General features: G+C 43.3%; 1 protein-coding gene across 2 annotated transcripts in view; it reads left to right on the forward strand.

The window, feature by feature from the left end:
- Window positions 1–20,854, forward strand: part of ANKRD29 (ankyrin repeat domain 29) — a 50,302-nt gene that overhangs the window by 26,040 nt on the left and 3,408 nt on the right. For both annotated transcript variants that reach the window (XM_012662680.1, XM_012662681.1), the window contains 5 exons: window positions 291–389; window positions 4,845–4,943; window positions 13,724–13,822; window positions 15,427–15,522; window positions 17,780–17,878. In XM_012662680.1, coding sequence (XP_012518134.1) covers window positions 291–389; window positions 4,845–4,943; window positions 13,724–13,822; window positions 15,427–15,522; window positions 17,780–17,878 — 492 coding nt within the window. The remainder of the gene's footprint in view (window positions 1–290; window positions 390–4,844; window positions 4,944–13,723; window positions 13,823–15,426; window positions 15,523–17,779; window positions 17,879–20,854) is intronic.

Raw genomic sequence — 20,854 nt, forward strand, 5'->3', positions numbered from 1 at the left:
AGATCATTCTTGTAGTTGGCATGGGAATTTTCTAAATTAATCATAACTTGGTCAAATAACTGTAATGTATCTCTAGCAAGTCATCCGAATGTACAACAAAATTACATGTGCTTAAGATGAACTATGTCATGATTATAAAGAAAAAGCAAAAGGGATAAAAGAGGGAAAGTGACTTTGTTATTATTGATGGGAAAATTCTCTTCTAAAGTTCCACCTGTGTGAGGAGTGTCTGCTTGGTAAAGTATGTGCCTGCGCTCTCTCTAATGTGTTTATACTTTGCATGTCCACAGGATGGGGGCACTGCCCTGTTGGCTGCCAGCCAGTACGGGCACATGCAGGTGGTGGACACCTTGCTGAAGCACGGAGCCAACATCCACGACCAACTTTATGTGAGTGCATTTCAAGGGGACATTAGGTGGATACCTGTTCATTCCTCATTACACATAACACTGTGGTCTGAATTTGGATGCCAGAAATGCCAACTTCAAAAATATTTTAATGAACAGTAAGAGTTTAAACTGAGACATCAAGGGAAAAAGATATAGTGAACCAGATGAACTTTTTCCAAATAGAAACCATGTTTTTTATTTACCCACCTTTGTTCTTCCTTTTAAATATGTTGTACATATGAGACGTTTCATGTATCTATGCAATTAAGAACTTCAAAAATTATGATACATGCTTATTCACACCATGATAAACCACCCAGCCCAGCATATGGATTTACTGAAAACCAAAATATATTCTCCTGTTGTTATTTGTGAGAAGGGCACAAAGAGGAGAAATCGAGGTATCTGGAAGAGATATGAGGTTGGGTGGATGAAGACCTGTGAAATATATACACCATTGACCTTTCAAAGGCATCCCCTGCTAGTGTAGGTCTGTTTGCAGCTAATTGGCAATTAACACATTACCCAAGGGCTCTTTTAATTGACTGTCACTGTAATGCCATAGGATTTATGGCAAATGTTATTCCAGTTTTATAGGAAAAAAAAAAACATGGGGAAATGAATTGACTTGACCGAGTTTCATGGTGAGAAGTGAAAGAATTCCTACTTCCAATTCTCTAGGAACCATATGGCTGTCCTAAACAACTAGACATTTAGCCTTTCTGCCTAGGACACTAACTTTCACAGCCTTGTAATGAGCTGTGTAGGTGTGAACTTTTCCATTTGAACACCCTTTCCAGAGTTTATATGGTTAATTCTGACAAATCATAGACCTCTTTGAAGTTCACAGCAACTGGCCTTACCCTCCACATGTTCTTGGAGCCTGCAGCATTACCTGTAGAGTAATTAGGTTACTTGATAATGATCTCAAGGAGGGATTCTCAACTCCAGCTGCCCGTTAGAATCACCTGAGGAGCTTTAAAAATACTGTCAGTTCCCAGGCCCACCCCAAAACCAGAGTCTTTCGAGGGTGTGACTTGAGCAAAAGGTGATTCTGACTTGTGGCCAAGTCTAAGAGACACAGGTCTAAAGCTTTTGATATTTCTTTGGCTATATATAGGGAAAGTATCTCTGAGAGTGTGTATGAGTATTTGCATGAGTAGGTTGAATAGGAAGAGCCAAAGTCTTTGGAAAAGGAAAGTGAATTGTGATTTTCATAGCATTACCATTAATAGTCAACAGTCTAAATTGACTGTGGGGGTAGAATTTGTACTTATTAGATAATATTCTTTCTAAGGTTCATTGAGGTGGCACATAATGTAGAGTTTAGGGAGAGCCCCTTCCCATAGTAAATTCCTCTCTGTATGGCCAAGAAACATTTGAAAAAATGCTCAACATCACTAATCATCAGAAAAATGCAAATCAAAACCACAATGAATTACCATCTTACTCCAATTAGAATAGCCATTATTAAAAAGTCAAAAAACAATAGATGGTATGGATGGGGTGAAAACAGAAACTTTATACACTGTTGGTGGGGATGTAAATTAGTATAACCTCTAGGGAGATCAGTATGGAGATGCCTCAAAAAACTAAAAGTTGACCTACCATTCAATCCTGCAATCCCCCTACTGGTATCTAATCAAAGGAAAAAAAAATCGTTACATCAAAAAGACACCTGCACTTGTATGTTTATCGTAGCACAGTTCACAATCACAAAGATATGGAGTCACCCCAAGTGCCCATCAACTGATGAGCGAATAAAGAAAATCTGGGGTGTATATATATATATACATATGTATATATATATATACATACCATGGAGTACTACTCAGCAATAAGAAAGAATGAAATAATGTCTTTTGCAGCAACTTGGATGGAAGTGGAGACCATTATCCTAAGTGAAGTAACTTGGGAAGGGAAAAATAAATGCCACATGTCCTCACTTATAAGTGGGAGCTACACAAGGACACAGAGTGGTATAATGGACATTGGAGACTTACAAGGGAGGTGGTGGGATGGGGGGTGAAAAATTACTTAAAAGCCCAGACTCCACCACTATACAATATATACTTGTGATGGAATTCAACTTACGCCCTCTAAATCTATTAACATTTTTTGTAAAGGCACACATAAGAAAGAGGGGAATAAAACAGAAGTGATGGGGGAGGTAGAGGGCTAATTTAAAGAGGGTAGCCTGGGAAGGCCTTACAAGGAATTGGCGTTTGACTTTTAACTGAAGTGGCAAGAAGGAGCCAGCAGCACTTGTGGGTTGGGCAGAGTGTCCAGGCAGACAGAGCCACTTATGCAAAGATACTAAAGTGGGAATCAGGTTGGGGGAGTTCAAGAAGCAGAAAGTCAGCTGGCATGGCTGAAACATGGTGTTGGGAATGGGTGAGTGATGTGACCACAGGGAGGAATGCAGGAAACAGCCATGGACAGCCAAGACGAGCAGAGTAGGGAGTTGGATTTTACTTGAATCCAAACAGAGGCCATCATAGGGTTTTGAGCAGGAAGCGATATACACTGAATATAACACAAACAGGGAAGCCAGTTATGAGGCTGCTGAGTGTCCTGCCTGGAGACGATGATGGCTTGGTGCAGTGGATACATGGAGAAACATTTTCAAAGTAGAGCTGAAGGGTTGGATTTGAAGTTCGAGAGGAAGGGAGGAATTAAATGTGACTCTAGGGTTTTGTTATGAACATGGGTGAATTGAGTGTTTTTTGAAACAGATGGGGAGCCTAGGGGGAAGCAGGGATGAGGACCAAGAACTCTGCTTGGTCACACTAACGTGAGATGATGATTAAACATGCAAATGGAGGTGTTAGGTTGGCAATTTGATACCTGAGATGCTCGGTAGAAAAGGCGGAATAGAGAAAAAAATTCCTCCTTGTTATAACGTGATTCAAGAAATTTCATGCATCGTAACTTCCATTTCATGTTAAGACTTCACCCTTGCCTAAACAATCCAGATGTTTCCATTAAAAAAAAATTGAGGGCCAGGCGCGGTGGCTCACTCCTATAATCCTAGCACTTTGGGAAGCACAGGCAGGAGGATCGCTTGAGGTCAGGGTGTGGTGGTGTGCATCTGTAGTCTCAGCTACTTGGGAGGCTGAGGCAGGAGGATTGCTTGAGTCCAGGAGTCTGAGGGTGCAGTAAGCTATGATGACGCCACTGCACTCTAGCCCAGGCAATAGAGGGAGACCCCGTCTCAAAAAAAATAAATAAATAAAAAGCCAGTTAAAATATGGGTGGATGGGGATGGAACTGAAACTTGTAATGCACAGTGAAAAATTCAAAGTGTGGGTAGTCCACCTTGGAAAATTCCTGAGAGTTAGCAGCAGCTAAGGGCATGGTAGAAATTCTGAAAATTTTATCCTCGTATCAAACATCTGTTTAAAAATCTCTACAGGCTGATTAATTTTTTAATGATTGCCTTGAGGGTAGTCTCGCAGCTCAGCTGACACCCACTGGAAATCTAGCACCTTCCACAAGAGGACTTGCAGGGAATGGTGTTTTGTATTTTACCTTGTGGTTAGTGTTCCCACAGGGGTGTGGTAATTAGCTGGGTTTGCTAGGTGTTTTCCACTAGGGCGTGCTCGGGTTTTCCACTGCGATCTAAAAACAATGATGTGCTGTGAATGCTGTCTGGCTAAAGTGAGCATCCAGGGAGAACGTGTGCTCTCCAGCTAACCCATACATTTGCCAAGATCACCAAACGACATGTTTCCAAGAAAAAGGAAATGTCCAGAAAACATAGGCACTCAGTTTTAAAAGAAAACAAAAGAATATTGGAAAAGGAGCACTTGCTTTGGGCTGTGTTATGCAGTATCGATTTTGTGTTTATAAATGTTGGAGTCTGCTGGGCTGGCAGGGAGTGACTTCAGGTAGATTATTTTTAGTGCAGTTTTTCTGAAAACGTCTTGTGTTTTAATGCTTGTGGAAACCTCGGGTTGAGGGAGCATAGATAAGGGGCAAGAAAAATAAAAGGGGTAGGAAAAAGCTAATTTAAAAGACACCTTTCCAGCCTGAGCAACCTAGGAAGACCCCATCTCTACAAAAAGTAGAAAAATTAGCCGGGCATGGTGGCGTGCACCTGTAGTCCCAGCTACTTGGGAGGCTCAGGCAGGAGGATCGCTTGAGCCAAGGAGTCTGAGGTTACAGTGAGCGATCATGATGCCACTGTACTCTAGCCTGGGCAACAGAGTGAGACCCTATCTCAAAAAAATAAAATAAAAATAAAAAAGACACCTTTTACTCCCAATTCATCAAAACATAAAAATTAGATTTGGAGGATTTGTTTATCTAATATTTAGCTCTTAATTGACAAGAGGATAGAAACCTAAAAGGAGATGGAAATGAAAAAATTTGTTGAATATATTTTTAATCTGATTTCTTTTAAAATAAATGTAAAGATGATTTTTTAAGCACTTTTAATTATTTCTCTCTCAGGATGGAGCCACTGCCCTCTTCCTAGCTGCCCAAGGTGGTTACTTGGATGTTATTCGATTATTGTTGTCTTCAGGAGCAAAAGTCAACCAGCCAAGGCAGGTAATGTTCACAGCTGACGTTCGGGGAGTGCAGGGAGCCTTAGGCAGGGAGGGCTGGGTGTCCTGCAGCAGCACATACCTAAGATAGCCAGGCAGCTGGAGGCATTCTTGAAACCCTTCTGCCTCTGTGATGAAAAGTTAATCTTTGATTAGGATTTCTCTTGTTCTATGTTCTGGGCTCACCCAAAAGCCTGTGAAATCAAGCTGACATCACAATTCAATGCTTTTAAAACCTGAGTGTTTGGTGTCTGAGGTCAAGTACACACTCTGCCACCTCCTATTCAAATAAATTATGGCCGCAGTGAGCTAATGAGCCTAGGCTAGCCTGGGACGTAGGTAAACAGAAGCAGGTCAGGTAGCCTTACCCCTGCCCAGGCCCTGTGCCAATACACTGCCTTATCAGCCACCACCCAGAAGTGACCACCCCTTCTCCCACCAAGCCGAAGAGGAGCCCATGCTGTTGGAATCATTGGTAGGTCCTGCATCTTCATCTCTCACAATTATAACGCTGTTGAGACTTCATTTACCAACAGCAAGTGAACATCTGGCAAATCAACTGATACTTAAAGGAACAAAAATGCAAGATGGTAATATAGGCAGTATTTTAGAAATAGTGAAGAACCACTCAAATATAAGGCATTATAATTAGCTTCTCTTGTACAGGTACTATTTCTGCCCTAATTCAATTTATTTTTAACAAAACATTTCAGATTAAGAAAACATTCTATAAAGGTAGTTTTCTAGGGAAAAGCAAAGCTGATTTCTTACCGGTAAATGACACTCAGGCAGGTCTCTACTGTAATATGACCTGATACGGGAATGCCTGTGTGTTCACAAAATGAATAGCTATGGGAGCCTTAAGGTTGATCTGAGCTCTTGGCCATAGACTTCTTCAGTCTTTAGAAGCCCAAGCACATAAGGAACCTGAGAAAAGAAAGAGCCTTTGGCCAAAGTGGGTTGAAGGTCGGGAATCGTGAGTTCTAGATCCAGCTCTGTTAATAACTAGAGCTGTGTGGTTTTGAACAAGTGAATCACCCTCTCAGGACCTCTCTTCCTTCACTGAAAATTAGGAGGCTGGGAAGGATGAGCCTAATGATCTCTTCAAGCTCCCAAATTTTTGATAATTGTTTCATTCAACTTTCAACCAGTATTTCTTGAGCATTTGTCATGTGCCAAGCAGTGCTATCAGTGTTAAGATTATATTTTTAGAATTTTAAAGATATTCTTATTTAGATGGCCCCAGGAATATTCCTGTGAAAGGAAGCAGTTTAGGAAAAGTTACACTTTCATACCTGCCAGAGTTGATTCCAGGACTAGAATCTAATATTTCTGTTCCTTTAAGTATCAGTTAAGTGATTTGCCAGATGTTCACGTGCTATTGGTAAATGAAGTCTCAACAGCATTATAATTGTGAGAGATGACGATGCAGAACCTACCAATGATTCCAACAGCATGGGCTCCTCTTCGGCTTGGTGGGAGAAGGGGTGGTCACTTCTGGGTGGTGGCTGATAAGGCAGTGTATTGGCACAGGGCCTGGGCAGGGGCAAGGCTACCTGACCTGCTTCTGTTTACCTACGTCCCAGGCTAGCCTAGGCTCATTAGACTTTCTTATTGGTCCTTCTTATTTTGATATTGTCGATTGATTCTGAATCAAAGGCTTCATTTTACCAAAATTAATAAAAGAAATTGGTTATTTTTAGATTGCATAAGTTTTATTTGGAGGCTGTTCTTGAAGGCACCACTATTAATTTAGAAATGAGAGATTATTGAGATTATCAAGTCTATTAGTATATACTTCTGAAATAATTTCTGGCACTTTGACAAATCTATTTGTAAAATACATTTTATTGTTTATGTGCCTAAAGTGCTATTTGTAAAAAGCCAAGTTGATATAAGAGATTACATTTCAAATATTGCATGATTTGTGCCCACTTAAACCTAAAATGAGTCATATGATGACGCTGAAGCCGAGAAGTTAAAGAGTAAACCAATATTGCAGCGGTAACCACAACACGCCACAGCTGTTTTTCATTCCTCAAGAGTGAGGCTAACCTGGTCAAAGTGGATGGGCCTGTCTTCGAGTGTGAGGACCCACCCTCTGGTCAAGGAGCAAGTGCTGTGCCTTCTAAAGATTGTATCTAATGCAATCGTTTTGAATTATTATAAGATTCCAGCTCTGAAAGAATTCCTATTCGGGAAAAGGATGTTTTATAAAATAAGAATTGCAAAAAAAGCAATGGGATTTCTCCTTTTTATAGAGTACACTCACCCTGCTGTGCCCTCACATCATCATAATTTTTATTACTTATTGTGAGCTTATAATTAGAGGCTGTTATCTATCCAGGCCAGACTAGTCCAAGCTCTGTCTTCTCTGAAAGTGTAAACTGCATGTTTATTCCGTTCCAAGAAAACAAATAGTGCCATAAATATGACAAAAGCGACACCAGTCCTGGCTGACTTTGTCACAAGTTATAAGGAAGTTTAAAAAAAAAAAGTCTAATTAAAAGTTTCCATTAGGCCGATGCAGTGGCTCATGCCTGTAATCCTAACACTCTAGGAAGCAGAGGCTGGAGGATCACTTGAGCTCAGGAGTTCGAGACCAGCCTGAGCAAGAGCAAGACCCCGTCTTTACTAAAAATATAAAAATTAGCCAGGTGTGGTGGCCCACACCTGTAGTCCCAGCTACTCGAGAGGCTGAGGCAGTAGGATTGCTCGAGCCCAGGAGTTTGAGGTTGCTGTGAGCTAGGCTGACACCACGGCACTCTTGCTCAGGTGACAGAGTGAGATTCTGTCTCAAAAAAAAAAAAAAAAGTTTCCATTAAAGTGGCCTGTACATGACAGAATACTATATAGGTAGGACATCTGGAAACCAATGTTTTATTCTGAAATCTCAGCTGACACATTGAGTTATTATAAAAAAATTCTTAAATTTACAAAATGAAAACAAGGATATTTGTCTGATTTAATTTCTTAATATTTTTAGATAAATCTGATTTATAATTGTTGCACTGCCACTCTACGGTGTCCTGCCATTTTATGATGCCCTGTAACAGGATGTTAACAAAGTTGCATTGAAATTACTCAGCTGACATTTGATCTGAGCTACAGGGAATCTGAGCTGTAGTGGGAATGCCTTTTCTTTGTAACTCTATCACTGAGAACTAAATGGAGACCTTTTCAGTACTTCGTGATGAGGAATCATAATTGCAAAGCAAGCCATAGCCAGATGATGGAAAGACTGCATTCTTGATTTGAAACTTGAAACATTTTTCTTCCACATTGTTCCAGGTAAAGAGGTCAAGAGTCGCAGAGATATTTGAAATCCATAATCACTCTAAAAACTCATTTTCATTTCTTTCCACGTGTCCTCACCAAGTAGAGTTGATGTGAGTCAAACCTTTTTTAATCACTAACTGAGATAGCTATTTCTATTTTCCTATCAACAAAATGCCTTGACATACACTTTTCCCAACTAAACTCACCCATCTCATTAAAACAATATTTTTATAGAGCGGCAAAGGTTGACTCTGTTTCCCCAGAGCTGAGGTTGGCCAGTCACAACTCATCTCTGTCTAGTCCTTTCCATGTGCTAATTAGTATTTCTTTGAAACTTGGCAGAAAAGCCATCTAAAGAAAACTGCCTCCTCTAAACAGACACCTGCGGTTGGACTTGTGTGCTGAGTTGCTGGGGCCCAGAAAGTAAATGTTCTCCCAGGTCGCAAGCTCAGAGGGTCAAACCCAGCCAAGGATGGGAGCAGACAGCCATAGGAAGACCCTACTGCATGTCAAGGGCAGCGACTCCGTCTTATTCCCTCTGCCTTTGGTAGACACTCAGAAAAGGTGTGTTGACTGCCAAAAGACCCCTGTGGCTTGGGCAGAGCACCTAGGAGGTCCAGAAGCCTGCAGCACGTAGTGATCAGTGCTGGGAACTAGAAGGCAGCTCCAGATGGAGGACCCAGGCTGATGGGCAGGACGCCGGCTCCAGGAAGAGTGTCAGAGGGAGCCAGAGAGCCAGACTCCAGTCTCTTGGTGGGGAGCAGCTTGGTACTTATGGGGATGTGGATATCTTAAGGAAATGAAACACAGTTCCAGTTCTGCTTGTTAATTGCATGGCCTTGAGCAAGTCACTTACTTTCCGTGAATCTCAGTTTTTTTATCTGTTAAACTTTAATAATAATAATAGTACCTTTGCCATAGGATTATTGTGAGAGTTAAAATAATCCCTGCAAAAGTCTTAATGCAGGGTCTGATATACACCAGCTGCTTAGTAAATGTTAGGTATTGCTATTATTATCATTTCTATTCCATCCTGGCCTTGTGGAAAAGAAAACTCATCAGAAATCAGGGTTTCACTTTCTCTCATAAGCCAGGTGGTCTCTGTCGTCTCAAAGTCTCTTCTTATCTCTCTTTCTCCCACTCCTCTTAATTGCCCAGCTTCTTCTGCTGATGTACTTCATATGTAGTCCCCAAGTTTACAGGTCATTGTGCCAAACTCGTGGGATAACTGTGTCATTGTTGCAGCTCATCTTTGTGCACCAAGCCACAGTGACTGGCTGGTCTGCCTGTCCTTGGTCCCGTCACCTGTGGCTGAGGAGAATGGGGTCAGACCTGGGCAGTACAGACATCCGGTAACATCTTTTACAGACCCATTTGCTGGACCAGGGACGTGATCATGCTAAATGGGCTCCAGGTCAGGGTAGGGCTGGTAGCAAAAGTATCTAGATATTGAAGTCCTTCTGCTACTGGCCGGGTTCCATACATCTCCTGGGCCCCCAACTGGTCCCCAGGACTTTCTGTCTGCTCTGAGCATGTGGGTGGAAATAGCCCAAGTGTGAGGTCTGGAAGGCAGTGGAAACAAAGAGCTAGAGCCCCTTCGGATACTCGTTCCCATGGAAGAGAATGATTTGTTCATTTTTCTAAATAATCTCAGGACCAGGTAAGACTATATAAGTCTCCAATAGAGGTCATGTCATATACTACATCTTATGCTGTGATCTAGCTATAAACATGTATTAGAGGATACTTGAATATTAATATATTATCTCAAATGGAATGAGGGGATAACAGATTTGGAGGGAACTATAGAAGTCAACCATCTATCAGTACTTGAATCCTTTCTGTAATAATCAGTCACTGTTGAATACTCCTAGGTGTGGGAAACTCATTACTATTGATCAGCTTATTTAGTCTTTAGCCTTCCCTCATCATACCTTCTTTCCTACATTGACCCCAAGTCTCCGTGTAGCTTTCAACCATCAGACCTCTTTATCACTTGGTCTGCAAAATAAGTTTAAATTTTTTTCTACTTGATATGCGCAACAAACAGTAAAGGACAGCTATCATAACCCGTGAATCTCATCTTGCTAAATGTTCTATTTCCTTTTAAAAAAAAAAAGTGCCATAGAGGTTGTAACTTCATAGTTATTTATTTGATTTAATATTTTTTTTACATATTCAACATATTAAAAACTATATATTTTTGTCAGGAAGTATTCAAGAACATATTTAAATATTTTAAAATATTTTTTCCCATTTCAGTTCTTTCTAAAATTCTACAAAAAGGGGCTAAATTGACTTAATTTCCATCATTTTCATTATGAAAATGAAGGCTCTGGCCATTATATTAGAAGGAAAAAAATCAGAGAAAAAATTAAGGTGTACAGAAGAGGAAAACCTCTCCTAGTTCATAAACTAGATAATCCACTGATAAATAATTAGATTTGGAAATAATGCTCTAACTCACATGCAACTCTCTGCGCTCAAAAATCAGATTTGGAGAAGTAATCAGTAGAGAAATATACAGGCAGCCCCCAAATCTCATTTTACCAATCACTCCTACCTGCTCACCAATCGGTTATCTCACAGGGTCACTGGGAGAACCAAATGAAATAAACCATATGAAAGTGTTTTGTCAACAAAAGTGCAAATTTTAAGAGACATCACTTTTCATGGTAAATAATACTCAGATTCAATTAACATTTTCTAGGCATCTATTAGCCAGTCCTCGTGCTCACCAACTTTATATACGTTTTCTCATTTAATAATATCTCTGTGAAGCTAATATGTCTGCAGAAGCGGAAACTGAGGCTGAGAGTGATTTGCCTAAGGTCTGACAACCAGGAAGTGGCGACTGCTTTTTCCACCTACCATGACTAATCCAGTTAATGAATGTTATTGTTGCTGTTACAGATTGGTAATATTTTTAAAACTTCACAATATAGCGCATCTCAGCACTTTCCCACATATTAGTATCATTTAATACAATTGTACTAATAACAACCAAGCAAGCCCTTGAAAAGCTTATCTAACAGGCCACCAGCTGCCCCTCCCTGCCTGCTCTCTGGTGGAGACAGTGACACAGAACAAAACGGACGCAAAGCAGGCATGGTTAGTGCCTGAGTGCCAGAAACCTGGCAATATTTGAGGCCTTTGTTGAGGCCAGACCACCCCCCCAGGGTCCTGCCCACACCCCTTGTGCTAGGACAGCTGGATTTCCCGCGCTGCCTGTCCAACCACTGTGACTGTGGTTGCTGCCGCTCTTCCACAGGGAATTTCCTCTCTCTCTCACCTGGCAAAACCCTGGTCCTTTTTACATTGACCCTGTAATGCCCACACAGGAAGAGGGTCCCTCCTGTTCATTTTGTGCATTCGTCCACAGTTTGTTGTAGCACTGCGAGCATGCTGAAATTTCCATGTCTGCTCCACTACTTATTTGGAGTACTCTGCCTGAGACTTAGAAGATGCTTGACAATTGTTGGCTGCTTGAATGAATGGGTGATTGACTGAATCCTGAATTGGGAGACTCAAATAAAGAATATGCAAATGCTTTGTAGACTAAAGTACAAATTAAGGTATTATTTATCATTACTAATGATAAGTGATATTCAGATTCAAGAATATTCTAAGAGGCCCCTAAAAGAAGCATGAAGTAGGTCAAAGTGTCTTCAGCCTTCCTCCATCCTTTGTTTCAGCACCTCTTCCACTGTCTCTCCCAAGACAGGTGCCAACATCCTCTGACCATCCCTCAGTGCCCCAGATCGCCCTGGGCTTCTGAGCGCCATCTTCCTCCACCCCCCTCAGATGTCTTGTCCTCTGACACTTGCCCAGGATGGCAATGGGCAATAATCCTGTGCCTGCTTCAGCTAGTAGGCAGGGGTTGAAATTACACACTACAGCAGAGAATGTAACTTTATATTCCATGACCGAATCATTTTGCTCTCCACCCCGGTTCCCACTGATGGGTAATTCAGTCTTATCTGGCTAAAACAGTCTCTTGAGGCCAGATTACTGTAATTACCTCAGAGCTTCAGTTTAGCCAATTCTGGATCCTGCTCCCTCCTGGCCTTCCCTCTAAAGTGACCTAAGTTCTCAGAGTCTGTCTGTCACCCTCGCATCAGGGTGGGGGTGGAGAGACTCATGTCTGGCCCTCGTGCTGGCCCTTCTGGTGCCTAAGCATCCCGCAGTGGTGCCCCAGGGATACAGTTGGTCCCATCACAGTGCTGGCCCTGCCATGATCTCTGCTCAGGAAGTCTTGACCCTGTGTGGCCTTGCCTTCCCAACCCCAGGCACTTCCAATTTCCCACAGGCAGACAGGGACTCTCGATGCCCAGATGCCGAGTGGATGTGGGCCATGGGGATTGGGGGACATCTCAGCCCATGGGCCCTGACAACTGCCATGGCTGTTTCTCTTCTATCTCTCAGACAGAGCCTCTCTAGGGGCCTTACAATTTTCCTGGGCTTAATCCCAAGAAAAAGTGAAACTCCTTCCCTATCTGGAATTCCCCATGACTTATCTGGGTATTTTCGCTGCCCCCAGCTTACCTCCTCCCCAGCCCACTCCACCCCCAGATTCAAGTGGGCAGCAGAGGGGAGCAGGGGGAAGACATGGACTCTCATATCTGACTGCCTCCCCCGTCCCCCTCTAGCTCCTTCCTGCACTAGAGGGGCTTTCCAGTTTCCATTCTGTCTGGCAGCAACCACCCTACTGTTGTTCTCTGTGCCTTGCAGATTTCACCTTTTCTTCTCTGGAGCTTCGTGGCTTAGTGTTCATGGAAAAATGGATGTTCAGTAATAATATACAGGAACTATTCCCCAAAATGTTGTCCTGCTATAACTAGTTAATGCGTCTCACTTCCTAGAAGACGCAACAAAACATTCCACATAAAATTAATCTAAGCTTTCTAAAAAGTGATGTAGCTTCGAGGGGTTTTGGACACCAGAATAGAAGAGTAGGAGAAATGTCTTGAGTTCTCTGACCCTCAGATCCCATCTTAAAGAAAACTGCCCGCTTTTCTATGGGAATGAGGGGCCCCCACTAAGCAGGGTGTAAGGTGTGAACTTCAAGGTGAGTGTGACCCACCAGGAAAGCAAAGAAATTGACAGAGTCTTGGGGCGTGGAAATAGGCTGGCTTCTCTCTGGGTTTGTGGAACGTGGTTCTGCTGTGGTGTGCAATTCAGCCGCTCCCCTGAGCCTTGTGTGAAGTCTGTGCCACACTTAAGATCCAGCCATAAAGTGCCTGTTTTTATAAGCCAAATATTGAATATTGGCAATTACCCAAGTAGTCCAGGCCCTGCCAGATGCCAGTCTGTGTCCGTGGGTTAAAAACACTCTCCTCTCCTCTCAGTTCCTCCTGGGTGTGTGACTCAGCTGGCAAGTGTGATGCGTGGTCAAGGACCTTTCCCAGGGTTTTCAGTTTCGGAAACTTGGTGCTGACCAAGACGTTCTGTGACCGGGAGGCCTAAGCGTCCCAGTCACGGTGGCCGCCGCCCCTCTCCCCGCAGGACGGGACGGCGCCCCTGTGGATCGCGTCCCAGATGGGCCACAGCGAGGCGGTGCGGGTGATGCTGCTGCGCGGAGCCGACCGCGACGCGGCGCGGAACGTGAGTGCCCCCGGGGACCGCGGTGACGGGCGGAGCGCCTCGGCTCCCTGTGAGGAGAAAACGGGGTCTGTCTTTAGCCCACAGCTGGGTTTCCTCCCACCCTCCACCTGCTCTTTAGCAGGAAGACAAAGTCAAGGTCTGATTCGCAGCCGCTGGGTCTCTCTCCACCCCCGACGACTTCTGGGCAAATTGGAGAGGGTGCCGCCAGCTAGGGTGGGGGCGGGGAGCAGCGGGAGACCGGGCCGCAGGCTGTCCTGTGCGGGTGTGGCTGGGAGCTGTCACCCAGCTGGTGCTGCGCCTCCTGCTGGCCCCTGGCCACAGTGCAGAGGGGGCGATGCGGGGCCTGCGGTTCAGGGTCTAGCAGCGCCCCGCTGGCTCCGCCTCCCTCCTGCGCCCTATGTCGTCAGCCCGCCGTCTCCTCTAACCTCTGCTGGTGTCACCTAACTCGGCCTCGGCGTGTGGCGTGCGTGCCCCACAGCAACAAAGGGCGGCTCGGGGAGAGCCTGGCCACGCTGTGCTGCTTGCTTTTTGTGTTTTACTGTGTCTGGCCTCATTGCCTTTGTATTATCCTTGCCTGTGGGACCCACCTTCTCCTCTCCAAGCCCAAGCCCTGAAAAAGGAAACCCCAGGACACATTCCTGACCCCTTCACTGCCCTCTTTCCTACTTTTTCTTCTTTCCATAATCTCTGACGCCAAAAAACAAAAATCCACTAATCCCATCTTTTTTCATCCTAATTGGTGATAATCCCTAATGGCTGAAGTAGTCCCTTGACTACTGTGAAGTCTGTGAGCTAAATCTCCCAAACACAGCACTGATAGTTAAAGAAGGAATCTGAAGGCCCTGCCCAGTGGTGGCTCACTGCTGTAATCCCGGAGTTTGGGGAGGTCAGAGTGGAGATCCTTTGAGCCCAGGAGTTCTGCGCCGCAGTGAGCTATGATTGCACCACTGTACTCCAGCCTGGGTGACAAAGTGAGACCCTGGTCTCTATGGGGAAAAAAAAAAGAAATTTGGAAGATCTCTTTTTGAGCCAAAAACTAATAACAGAAGCTGAATATTAATTTTTGGATTTGTCTTTGCATTCTTTTTTAGTGGTTTTCAATCTATCTGCCCTAGTCCTCCTCTCCCCACCCCCGTACACACAGGCAAGTAGGATGCCTAGGGCAGACTAGGGCAAGGTTGCATAAATTTTTAAAACAGCAAATACAGTTCAACAATAATTTAAATCATTAAAGACAGTTAAACAATTTCTGCTAAGTCATGAATAGCAGAGAATGCCTCTGTGGTCCATCAAGGCCCTAAAAATAGGCTCTTGAAATTCCCCTTGTCCCTTACCCAGCATTCTAAAGGACTGGAGGAGTATGAATTCCCAAATGGCAGGGTTCTAAGGTAATATAACAGTCACTTATTTGGTCTGATTTTCTTTCATGCAGAATTAATATGCTCTAAAATGCCCCTAGATTAAGTCATCTTACTGATCTGTGTTTCATTTACACATTTTGCCTGTTTCTGGCAATCATACTCTCAGTTCTCAAGTGACATTTAGTTCTCAGCCAACGCAGACATGTGTTAATAATCAATTTTTATTTTCCTCTTTTTGTTAAGGATGGTACAACAGCATTACTGAAAGCAGCCAACAAAGGATATAATGACGTTATAGAGGAGTTGCTTAAGTTCTCACCCTCTCTTGGTATTTTGAAGGTAAGAACCTAAAGAGAAATTTTACCAATCTATAAAAGGGAGAGGTTAGAAGAGAAGAAGTCCATATTTGGGGACTGCAGTAGAATTTGGGTATAATTAAACCTGGTTAGCTATATTCTCGAAAGAACACACCTACAGCTTCTTAAAGCTGGAGATCCATGGACACTGGTGGAAATGGGAAGGTCGTAACAAGAGTGAACTAGAGTCTGTCACTACCTAGTTTTCCAGAAAAAAACAATTAGACAGTAGTAATGAAGTTACTAAATTGTAAAGCAAACCATACTGATATCATTTGGAGGATCCATGCAATTAAGGAAGAAAAGCAAACACATATGTTCTTTCTCTTCATTATCCTGAGCAAAGAAGCACTTTGCTGTGTTCCCCTAAGTGAAATAAAATAAGCCTGAGACACGTGGAAGCCTCAAAAAATGTGTGAATCTGGAGACTTGGGTCCCCTAAAAAATAGAGCCCCGATACTCTTTTTTACGTTTTAATCATTTGGATTAAAATATTTCTAACCTACAGTACATATCAGGGGTCAGCAGACTTTTTCTGTAAAGGACCGGACTGTGAATATTTTAGGCTTTGTGAGCCATATGAATCTCCGTCACAACTGCTTGACTCTGCCGTGGTTGCCGGAAAGCAGCCGTAGAAAATACAAAAAAAGAATGAAAGAAAGAATGTGGCTGTATTTCCACAAAACTTTATTTATTTATGGACATGTATTTTCATATTTTCACATGTTACAAAATATTCTTTTAATCTTTTTTAAGTCATTTAAAAATGTAAAAACAATTCCTAGCTTGCAGGACATACTCAAACAGGTGATGGGCTGGATTTGACCCACAGGTCATAGTTTGCTGACCCCACAATATATTCTCCTGTTTTCTTTAGGGGACACAAGATCTGTTCTAAGTTGACACAGTGGCTTAGCAGTTTTGTGGCCATTCCCTCAGGGTTTATCAATGCGTATAAAATCTACTTGCCCATAAATGACCCCAGAAGCTTTATGGACACTTCTGTGTCTGCTCTTCATATTTTTAGACTCTGTTCTTGCTGTCGGCTAATACAGAACTGCTGTTGTCAGTGTGCGTGTTGGTCGTTTTCTCCTGTCCTAATGAGCAGCTACTCCTAATCTTCTATCGGCTTGGAAGCCAGAAAGCTGCACTTGTTGAAATTGTTTGTAAAGTAAGAATAAACCATCTATGAAAGTAAATTCTATGAACGAAAGGAACAAGCTTTAGAAATGGACTTTGCAAAATCTAATCTTATTTCAAATGGTTCTTTTTTGCCTGGCTTTTTATTCTTAGCCATGTTTTGAATGGGTGAAGTTGACAGATTGGGTAAGATTTAGACAAGTGAAATGTTACCAGATTAATGAGTTATCATATATATTATAGAAGCAACCATAGAAGATGCTACTTTGCTGGGAATTTTTCTCTAGGTATGATATTTTAGTCTTTTATAAAATCAGAGTGATTTTTATTATGACTAATTAATTAGCAAACTAAGTTTACATTTAGGTATTGTATGTAGACATAAGTACCCCTGGAACCACTGTCATGTGACTGCCCGTTGTTCTTATATTAGTTTATTATATTCTCTTCTCCTCCCTCCCTGGTCCAGCTACATGCTGCATATAGCTGCTTTCTTATTTCAATAAATATTTGCAGTAAATTTCATAAAATATCAGCAGCCCATCTACAAAGACCTTCTGTGCTCAGAAATGCTCCAACTCAGGCCTCAGGGGCATTGCCTTACCCCACATACTCCTCTTCCCCTAAGCCCCGTGACTCCAGCCTCACTCCCCTGCCTGCCTACGGGGTGGGGTGTCTGTAGCTGGGCTAACTGGTTGGCCCATTGGCCCAGCAACCGTTCCTCCACCCTTGCTGGAAGTGGCTCACCAAAACTACAAAGACGGTATGTGTTGTCCTTGAAGAGCAAAAATGTTTGGCATAGCATTGTTTTTTCTGCAGCAAGTTCTAAAGTGTATAAGACTGACTGAGAGGCCATGAAGTCATCTGCCCCCTGGGCCAGATTCCTTGTTTCACTTGCGAAAGAACATTAGCAATATTTACACTGTCCCTTGGCAGTGTATCTGAGGACACTACGTAGGTGCTGATGTGACTTTGAGAAGTACGATGCATGATAAGGAAGATTAAGGCTCTCTGATGTTATAGATGGTTTATGATGAAAGCCCAGCTATGTACTAGTGACCGTGAGCTCCCTCCTGACACAGACTGTCATTTTCTCTTAGAATGGGACATCGGCGCTCCATGCAGCAGTGCTCAGCGGGAATATTAAAACAGTGGCGTTGCTCCTGGAAGCAGGGGCGGACCCATCCCTGAGAAACAAGGTACCTACTTAACCCATCTTTTAACTCCATCAGGACCCTCTCAGCGTCCTCCTAAGCTGGGATAAACATCTCTCTGGCTCCAGTCACCATCTTCATTCTTTGCGTAATAAGGGCATGCAGCGTTGCTATGAGTAGGTGATTAATGAGCAGTACACTTGGACCCAGGGAATTGTACTGAAAACCCTGTATCATCAATGGTTTTCAGTTAACAATGGTGCAGCCTCCTGACAGAGATGGAGGGGAAAGAGGAGGGCAGTGTGACAGGAGTAAGTATTGTTCTATCATCGAAGACATGCCCTAAAAACGTCCAAGTTCTGGTAGTTTATCACCATCCCCATGAGTTGGACGTTCCTATCTTGAGAATTGCTTGTGCTGTATTTGGTGACTACACAGGGCAAAATGTTGCCTTTACATTGCTAACAGGAGTACATGCCACTGTTACAAAACCAACCCATCTTTTTTTCTAGTTCTACATCTTTAATTTACAATTAGGCCAAACTTGCAGGTGGGAGGGTACACACTAACAACAGAAAAAATGATTGTCATTGTATTCCTCCTGTTCCACATCTGCTTAAGCTGGCACCTGTTCAGATTGCAGGGGAGGAGGGCAGCCTAGGAAAGGTCTTGAGAAAACACACTGATCTACCAACTTTTGAAGGAGGAAGTGGGATTGATGCCTATTAATAGGGGAAGGCATGAAAAACAGCTTTCACTTTATACTTACGTACTCATTGAATTTTTATAAGCATATGTTACTGTGTTAAATTTTTAATTAAAAAACCAAAAACATACACTATTTCATGACATTTTGAAAAGAAACCATTAAGCAGTGCCAATTACACAACACGCCAGGGGTAGGTAACTTTTTTCATTTTACTTAGCCTGTAGAAGTATTATTTACCCGCTCCTACCATTGAATTGCCTGAAGATAACATTTCTGCTTTTGCTCCTGAGGTATTTTGATTTGTTTCCCATTAGCTGGCCTGCTGTGCGATAAGCCAGCTGAAGTCACAATTGCCTTGCTCCGATCTTATCTTTAGACCTTGTACACAGACTTCCTAAAGAGATCAATCTTTGTTGGTGAGCTATCCAATACTGAATTAAGGCAAGGGGGAAATGTTAGTAACTTTATATAGAAACTGAAAAATGCAATTCCTATGTGTCTCCTAGAATAATGGAATAACCATCAGCAGTAATGATTATGGGTAATTTCCAATTGGCAAAATGCTGGACTTTGGACTCTCCCTAAAACTACTTGAATATATATGTGGGCACTCATGTTGGAGCCTCGTACTGCAGAAGCCCTTAGAAACCTGGGGGTAGCTGCCAGGGAAGCTCCCACCTGCCCATCAGCCACCCCATGAAGGCCAATCTTTTTAATGACAGCTCCAGAAGCAAGGGTGCTGGGATTTCAGCAGCCACGCAGGACTCTTGAAAGGGGTATTTTAGCCTTTATTCATTCTTCCACAAACATTGAGCACCTGCTAAACACCATTCACTGTGCTATGTGCTAGGGATACAACGGTGAATAAGATTCACGCAGTCTCTGCTTTTAGGGAAGTCAGAGTTTAGTGAGGAATCTTTAAAGATAACTAAACAAACAATTGCAATGCAGAGTGACAAGCGCTATGAGCAGAGAAGTAAAGAAGGCTATTGCAGGCTTCCCAGACAAAATGACTTCTAAGCTAGTCCAGAAGCACTCTTCTGCTCCAGGAGTTCCAAGACTTCTGCCCTGAGGCTTCAGGGCAGATGCCTGAGGAGAGGGCTGACCACTGGCCCCATTAGCCACTCCTCACAGTGCAGCCATCCCCCTGGATGCCGGGATCTTGTGTTCCCAGCACCCCCAACTGAGCACTCAGAACACATCTTCTCCCAGGAACAGTGGGGAAATACAGTGGTTTGATGCTATAGACAGCCATTAGGGGCTATCTTGGGGCATGGGCCATCACCACAGCCCTCACAGCCTCAGCAACCTGAAAACTCAGTGGGGACCAACTGGGAGAGAAGAGGGGTTAGACCAGGTCTCTAGAACTACATGGATGACACACACACCAGTGATGTGATTGACAACACAGTTTAAGGGTATAAAGCTTTTTTTAATAGCAAAGGATATGGACATTCTCAGAGATGGTCACTCAATGCAACAAGTTGACAGGCTGGTAGACAAAGTACTTCTTAGCTCCCTTCTCCCTGACTGCAGTGGACCCTCATGCTCACCAAGGACTAATAACTGATGTAGAGAGCCCAGTCATTCCTGAGTGTTTACTCTGATACTGGATGAAGCTGAGGTCTAGCTACCAGGAGCATATCTCTGCAGGCCCAGGTATTAAGTCTATACACTGCCTATTCCTGCAGGAATAAGCTAACAGTGGAATTTTACTCCACAGAGGGGGCCCTGATCTGTAGTAGCATAGCATAGCAATTTGCTCTGTGATTGAATCCAGCATCAGCATCAAGGGTGCCATGTGGTGGGCAGGGCTGCAGCTACAGGACGTGCTGCACAGCAGACCTCTTGTGGCAAACTCATAATTTCAACAAGTGGTGTTCCAGCCAGCAAGTGGGAATCAGGGAGCAGGATCCAGCCTAGAAGGTGGGGTCTACAGAAGCTCCACCTAGGATTAAGGTTACAAAGAAAGCAACTAGGGTTCCAGGCTTGACTGCAGGAGATAAAAATATGTGAGACAGGAAACATCTATAGCCAAGCCCCCTCCTCGATTCTGTGTGCCTTGCTACCTTTTAATGGTCTCCCCTCTGTGGGCATGGTGGCCCACACATGTAATCTCAGCACTTGCGGGGAGGCTAAGGCGAAAGGATCACTTGAGGCCAGGAGTTTGAGACCAGCGTGGGCAACATATTGAGACACCCCACTGCTAGAAAAAACTTGAAAAATATTATCTGGGCATGGTGGTGTGTGCCTGTAGTCCCAGCTACTTGGTAGGCTGAGGCAGGAGGATCGCTTGAGCCCAGGAAGGTGAG

This window comes from Propithecus coquereli, unplaced genomic scaffold, assembly GCF_000956105.1.
Source record: "Propithecus coquereli isolate 6110/MARCELLA unplaced genomic scaffold, Pcoq_1.0 Scaffold773, whole genome shotgun sequence".
Classification (NCBI taxonomy): Eukaryota; Metazoa; Chordata; class Mammalia; order Primates; family Indriidae; genus Propithecus; species Propithecus coquereli.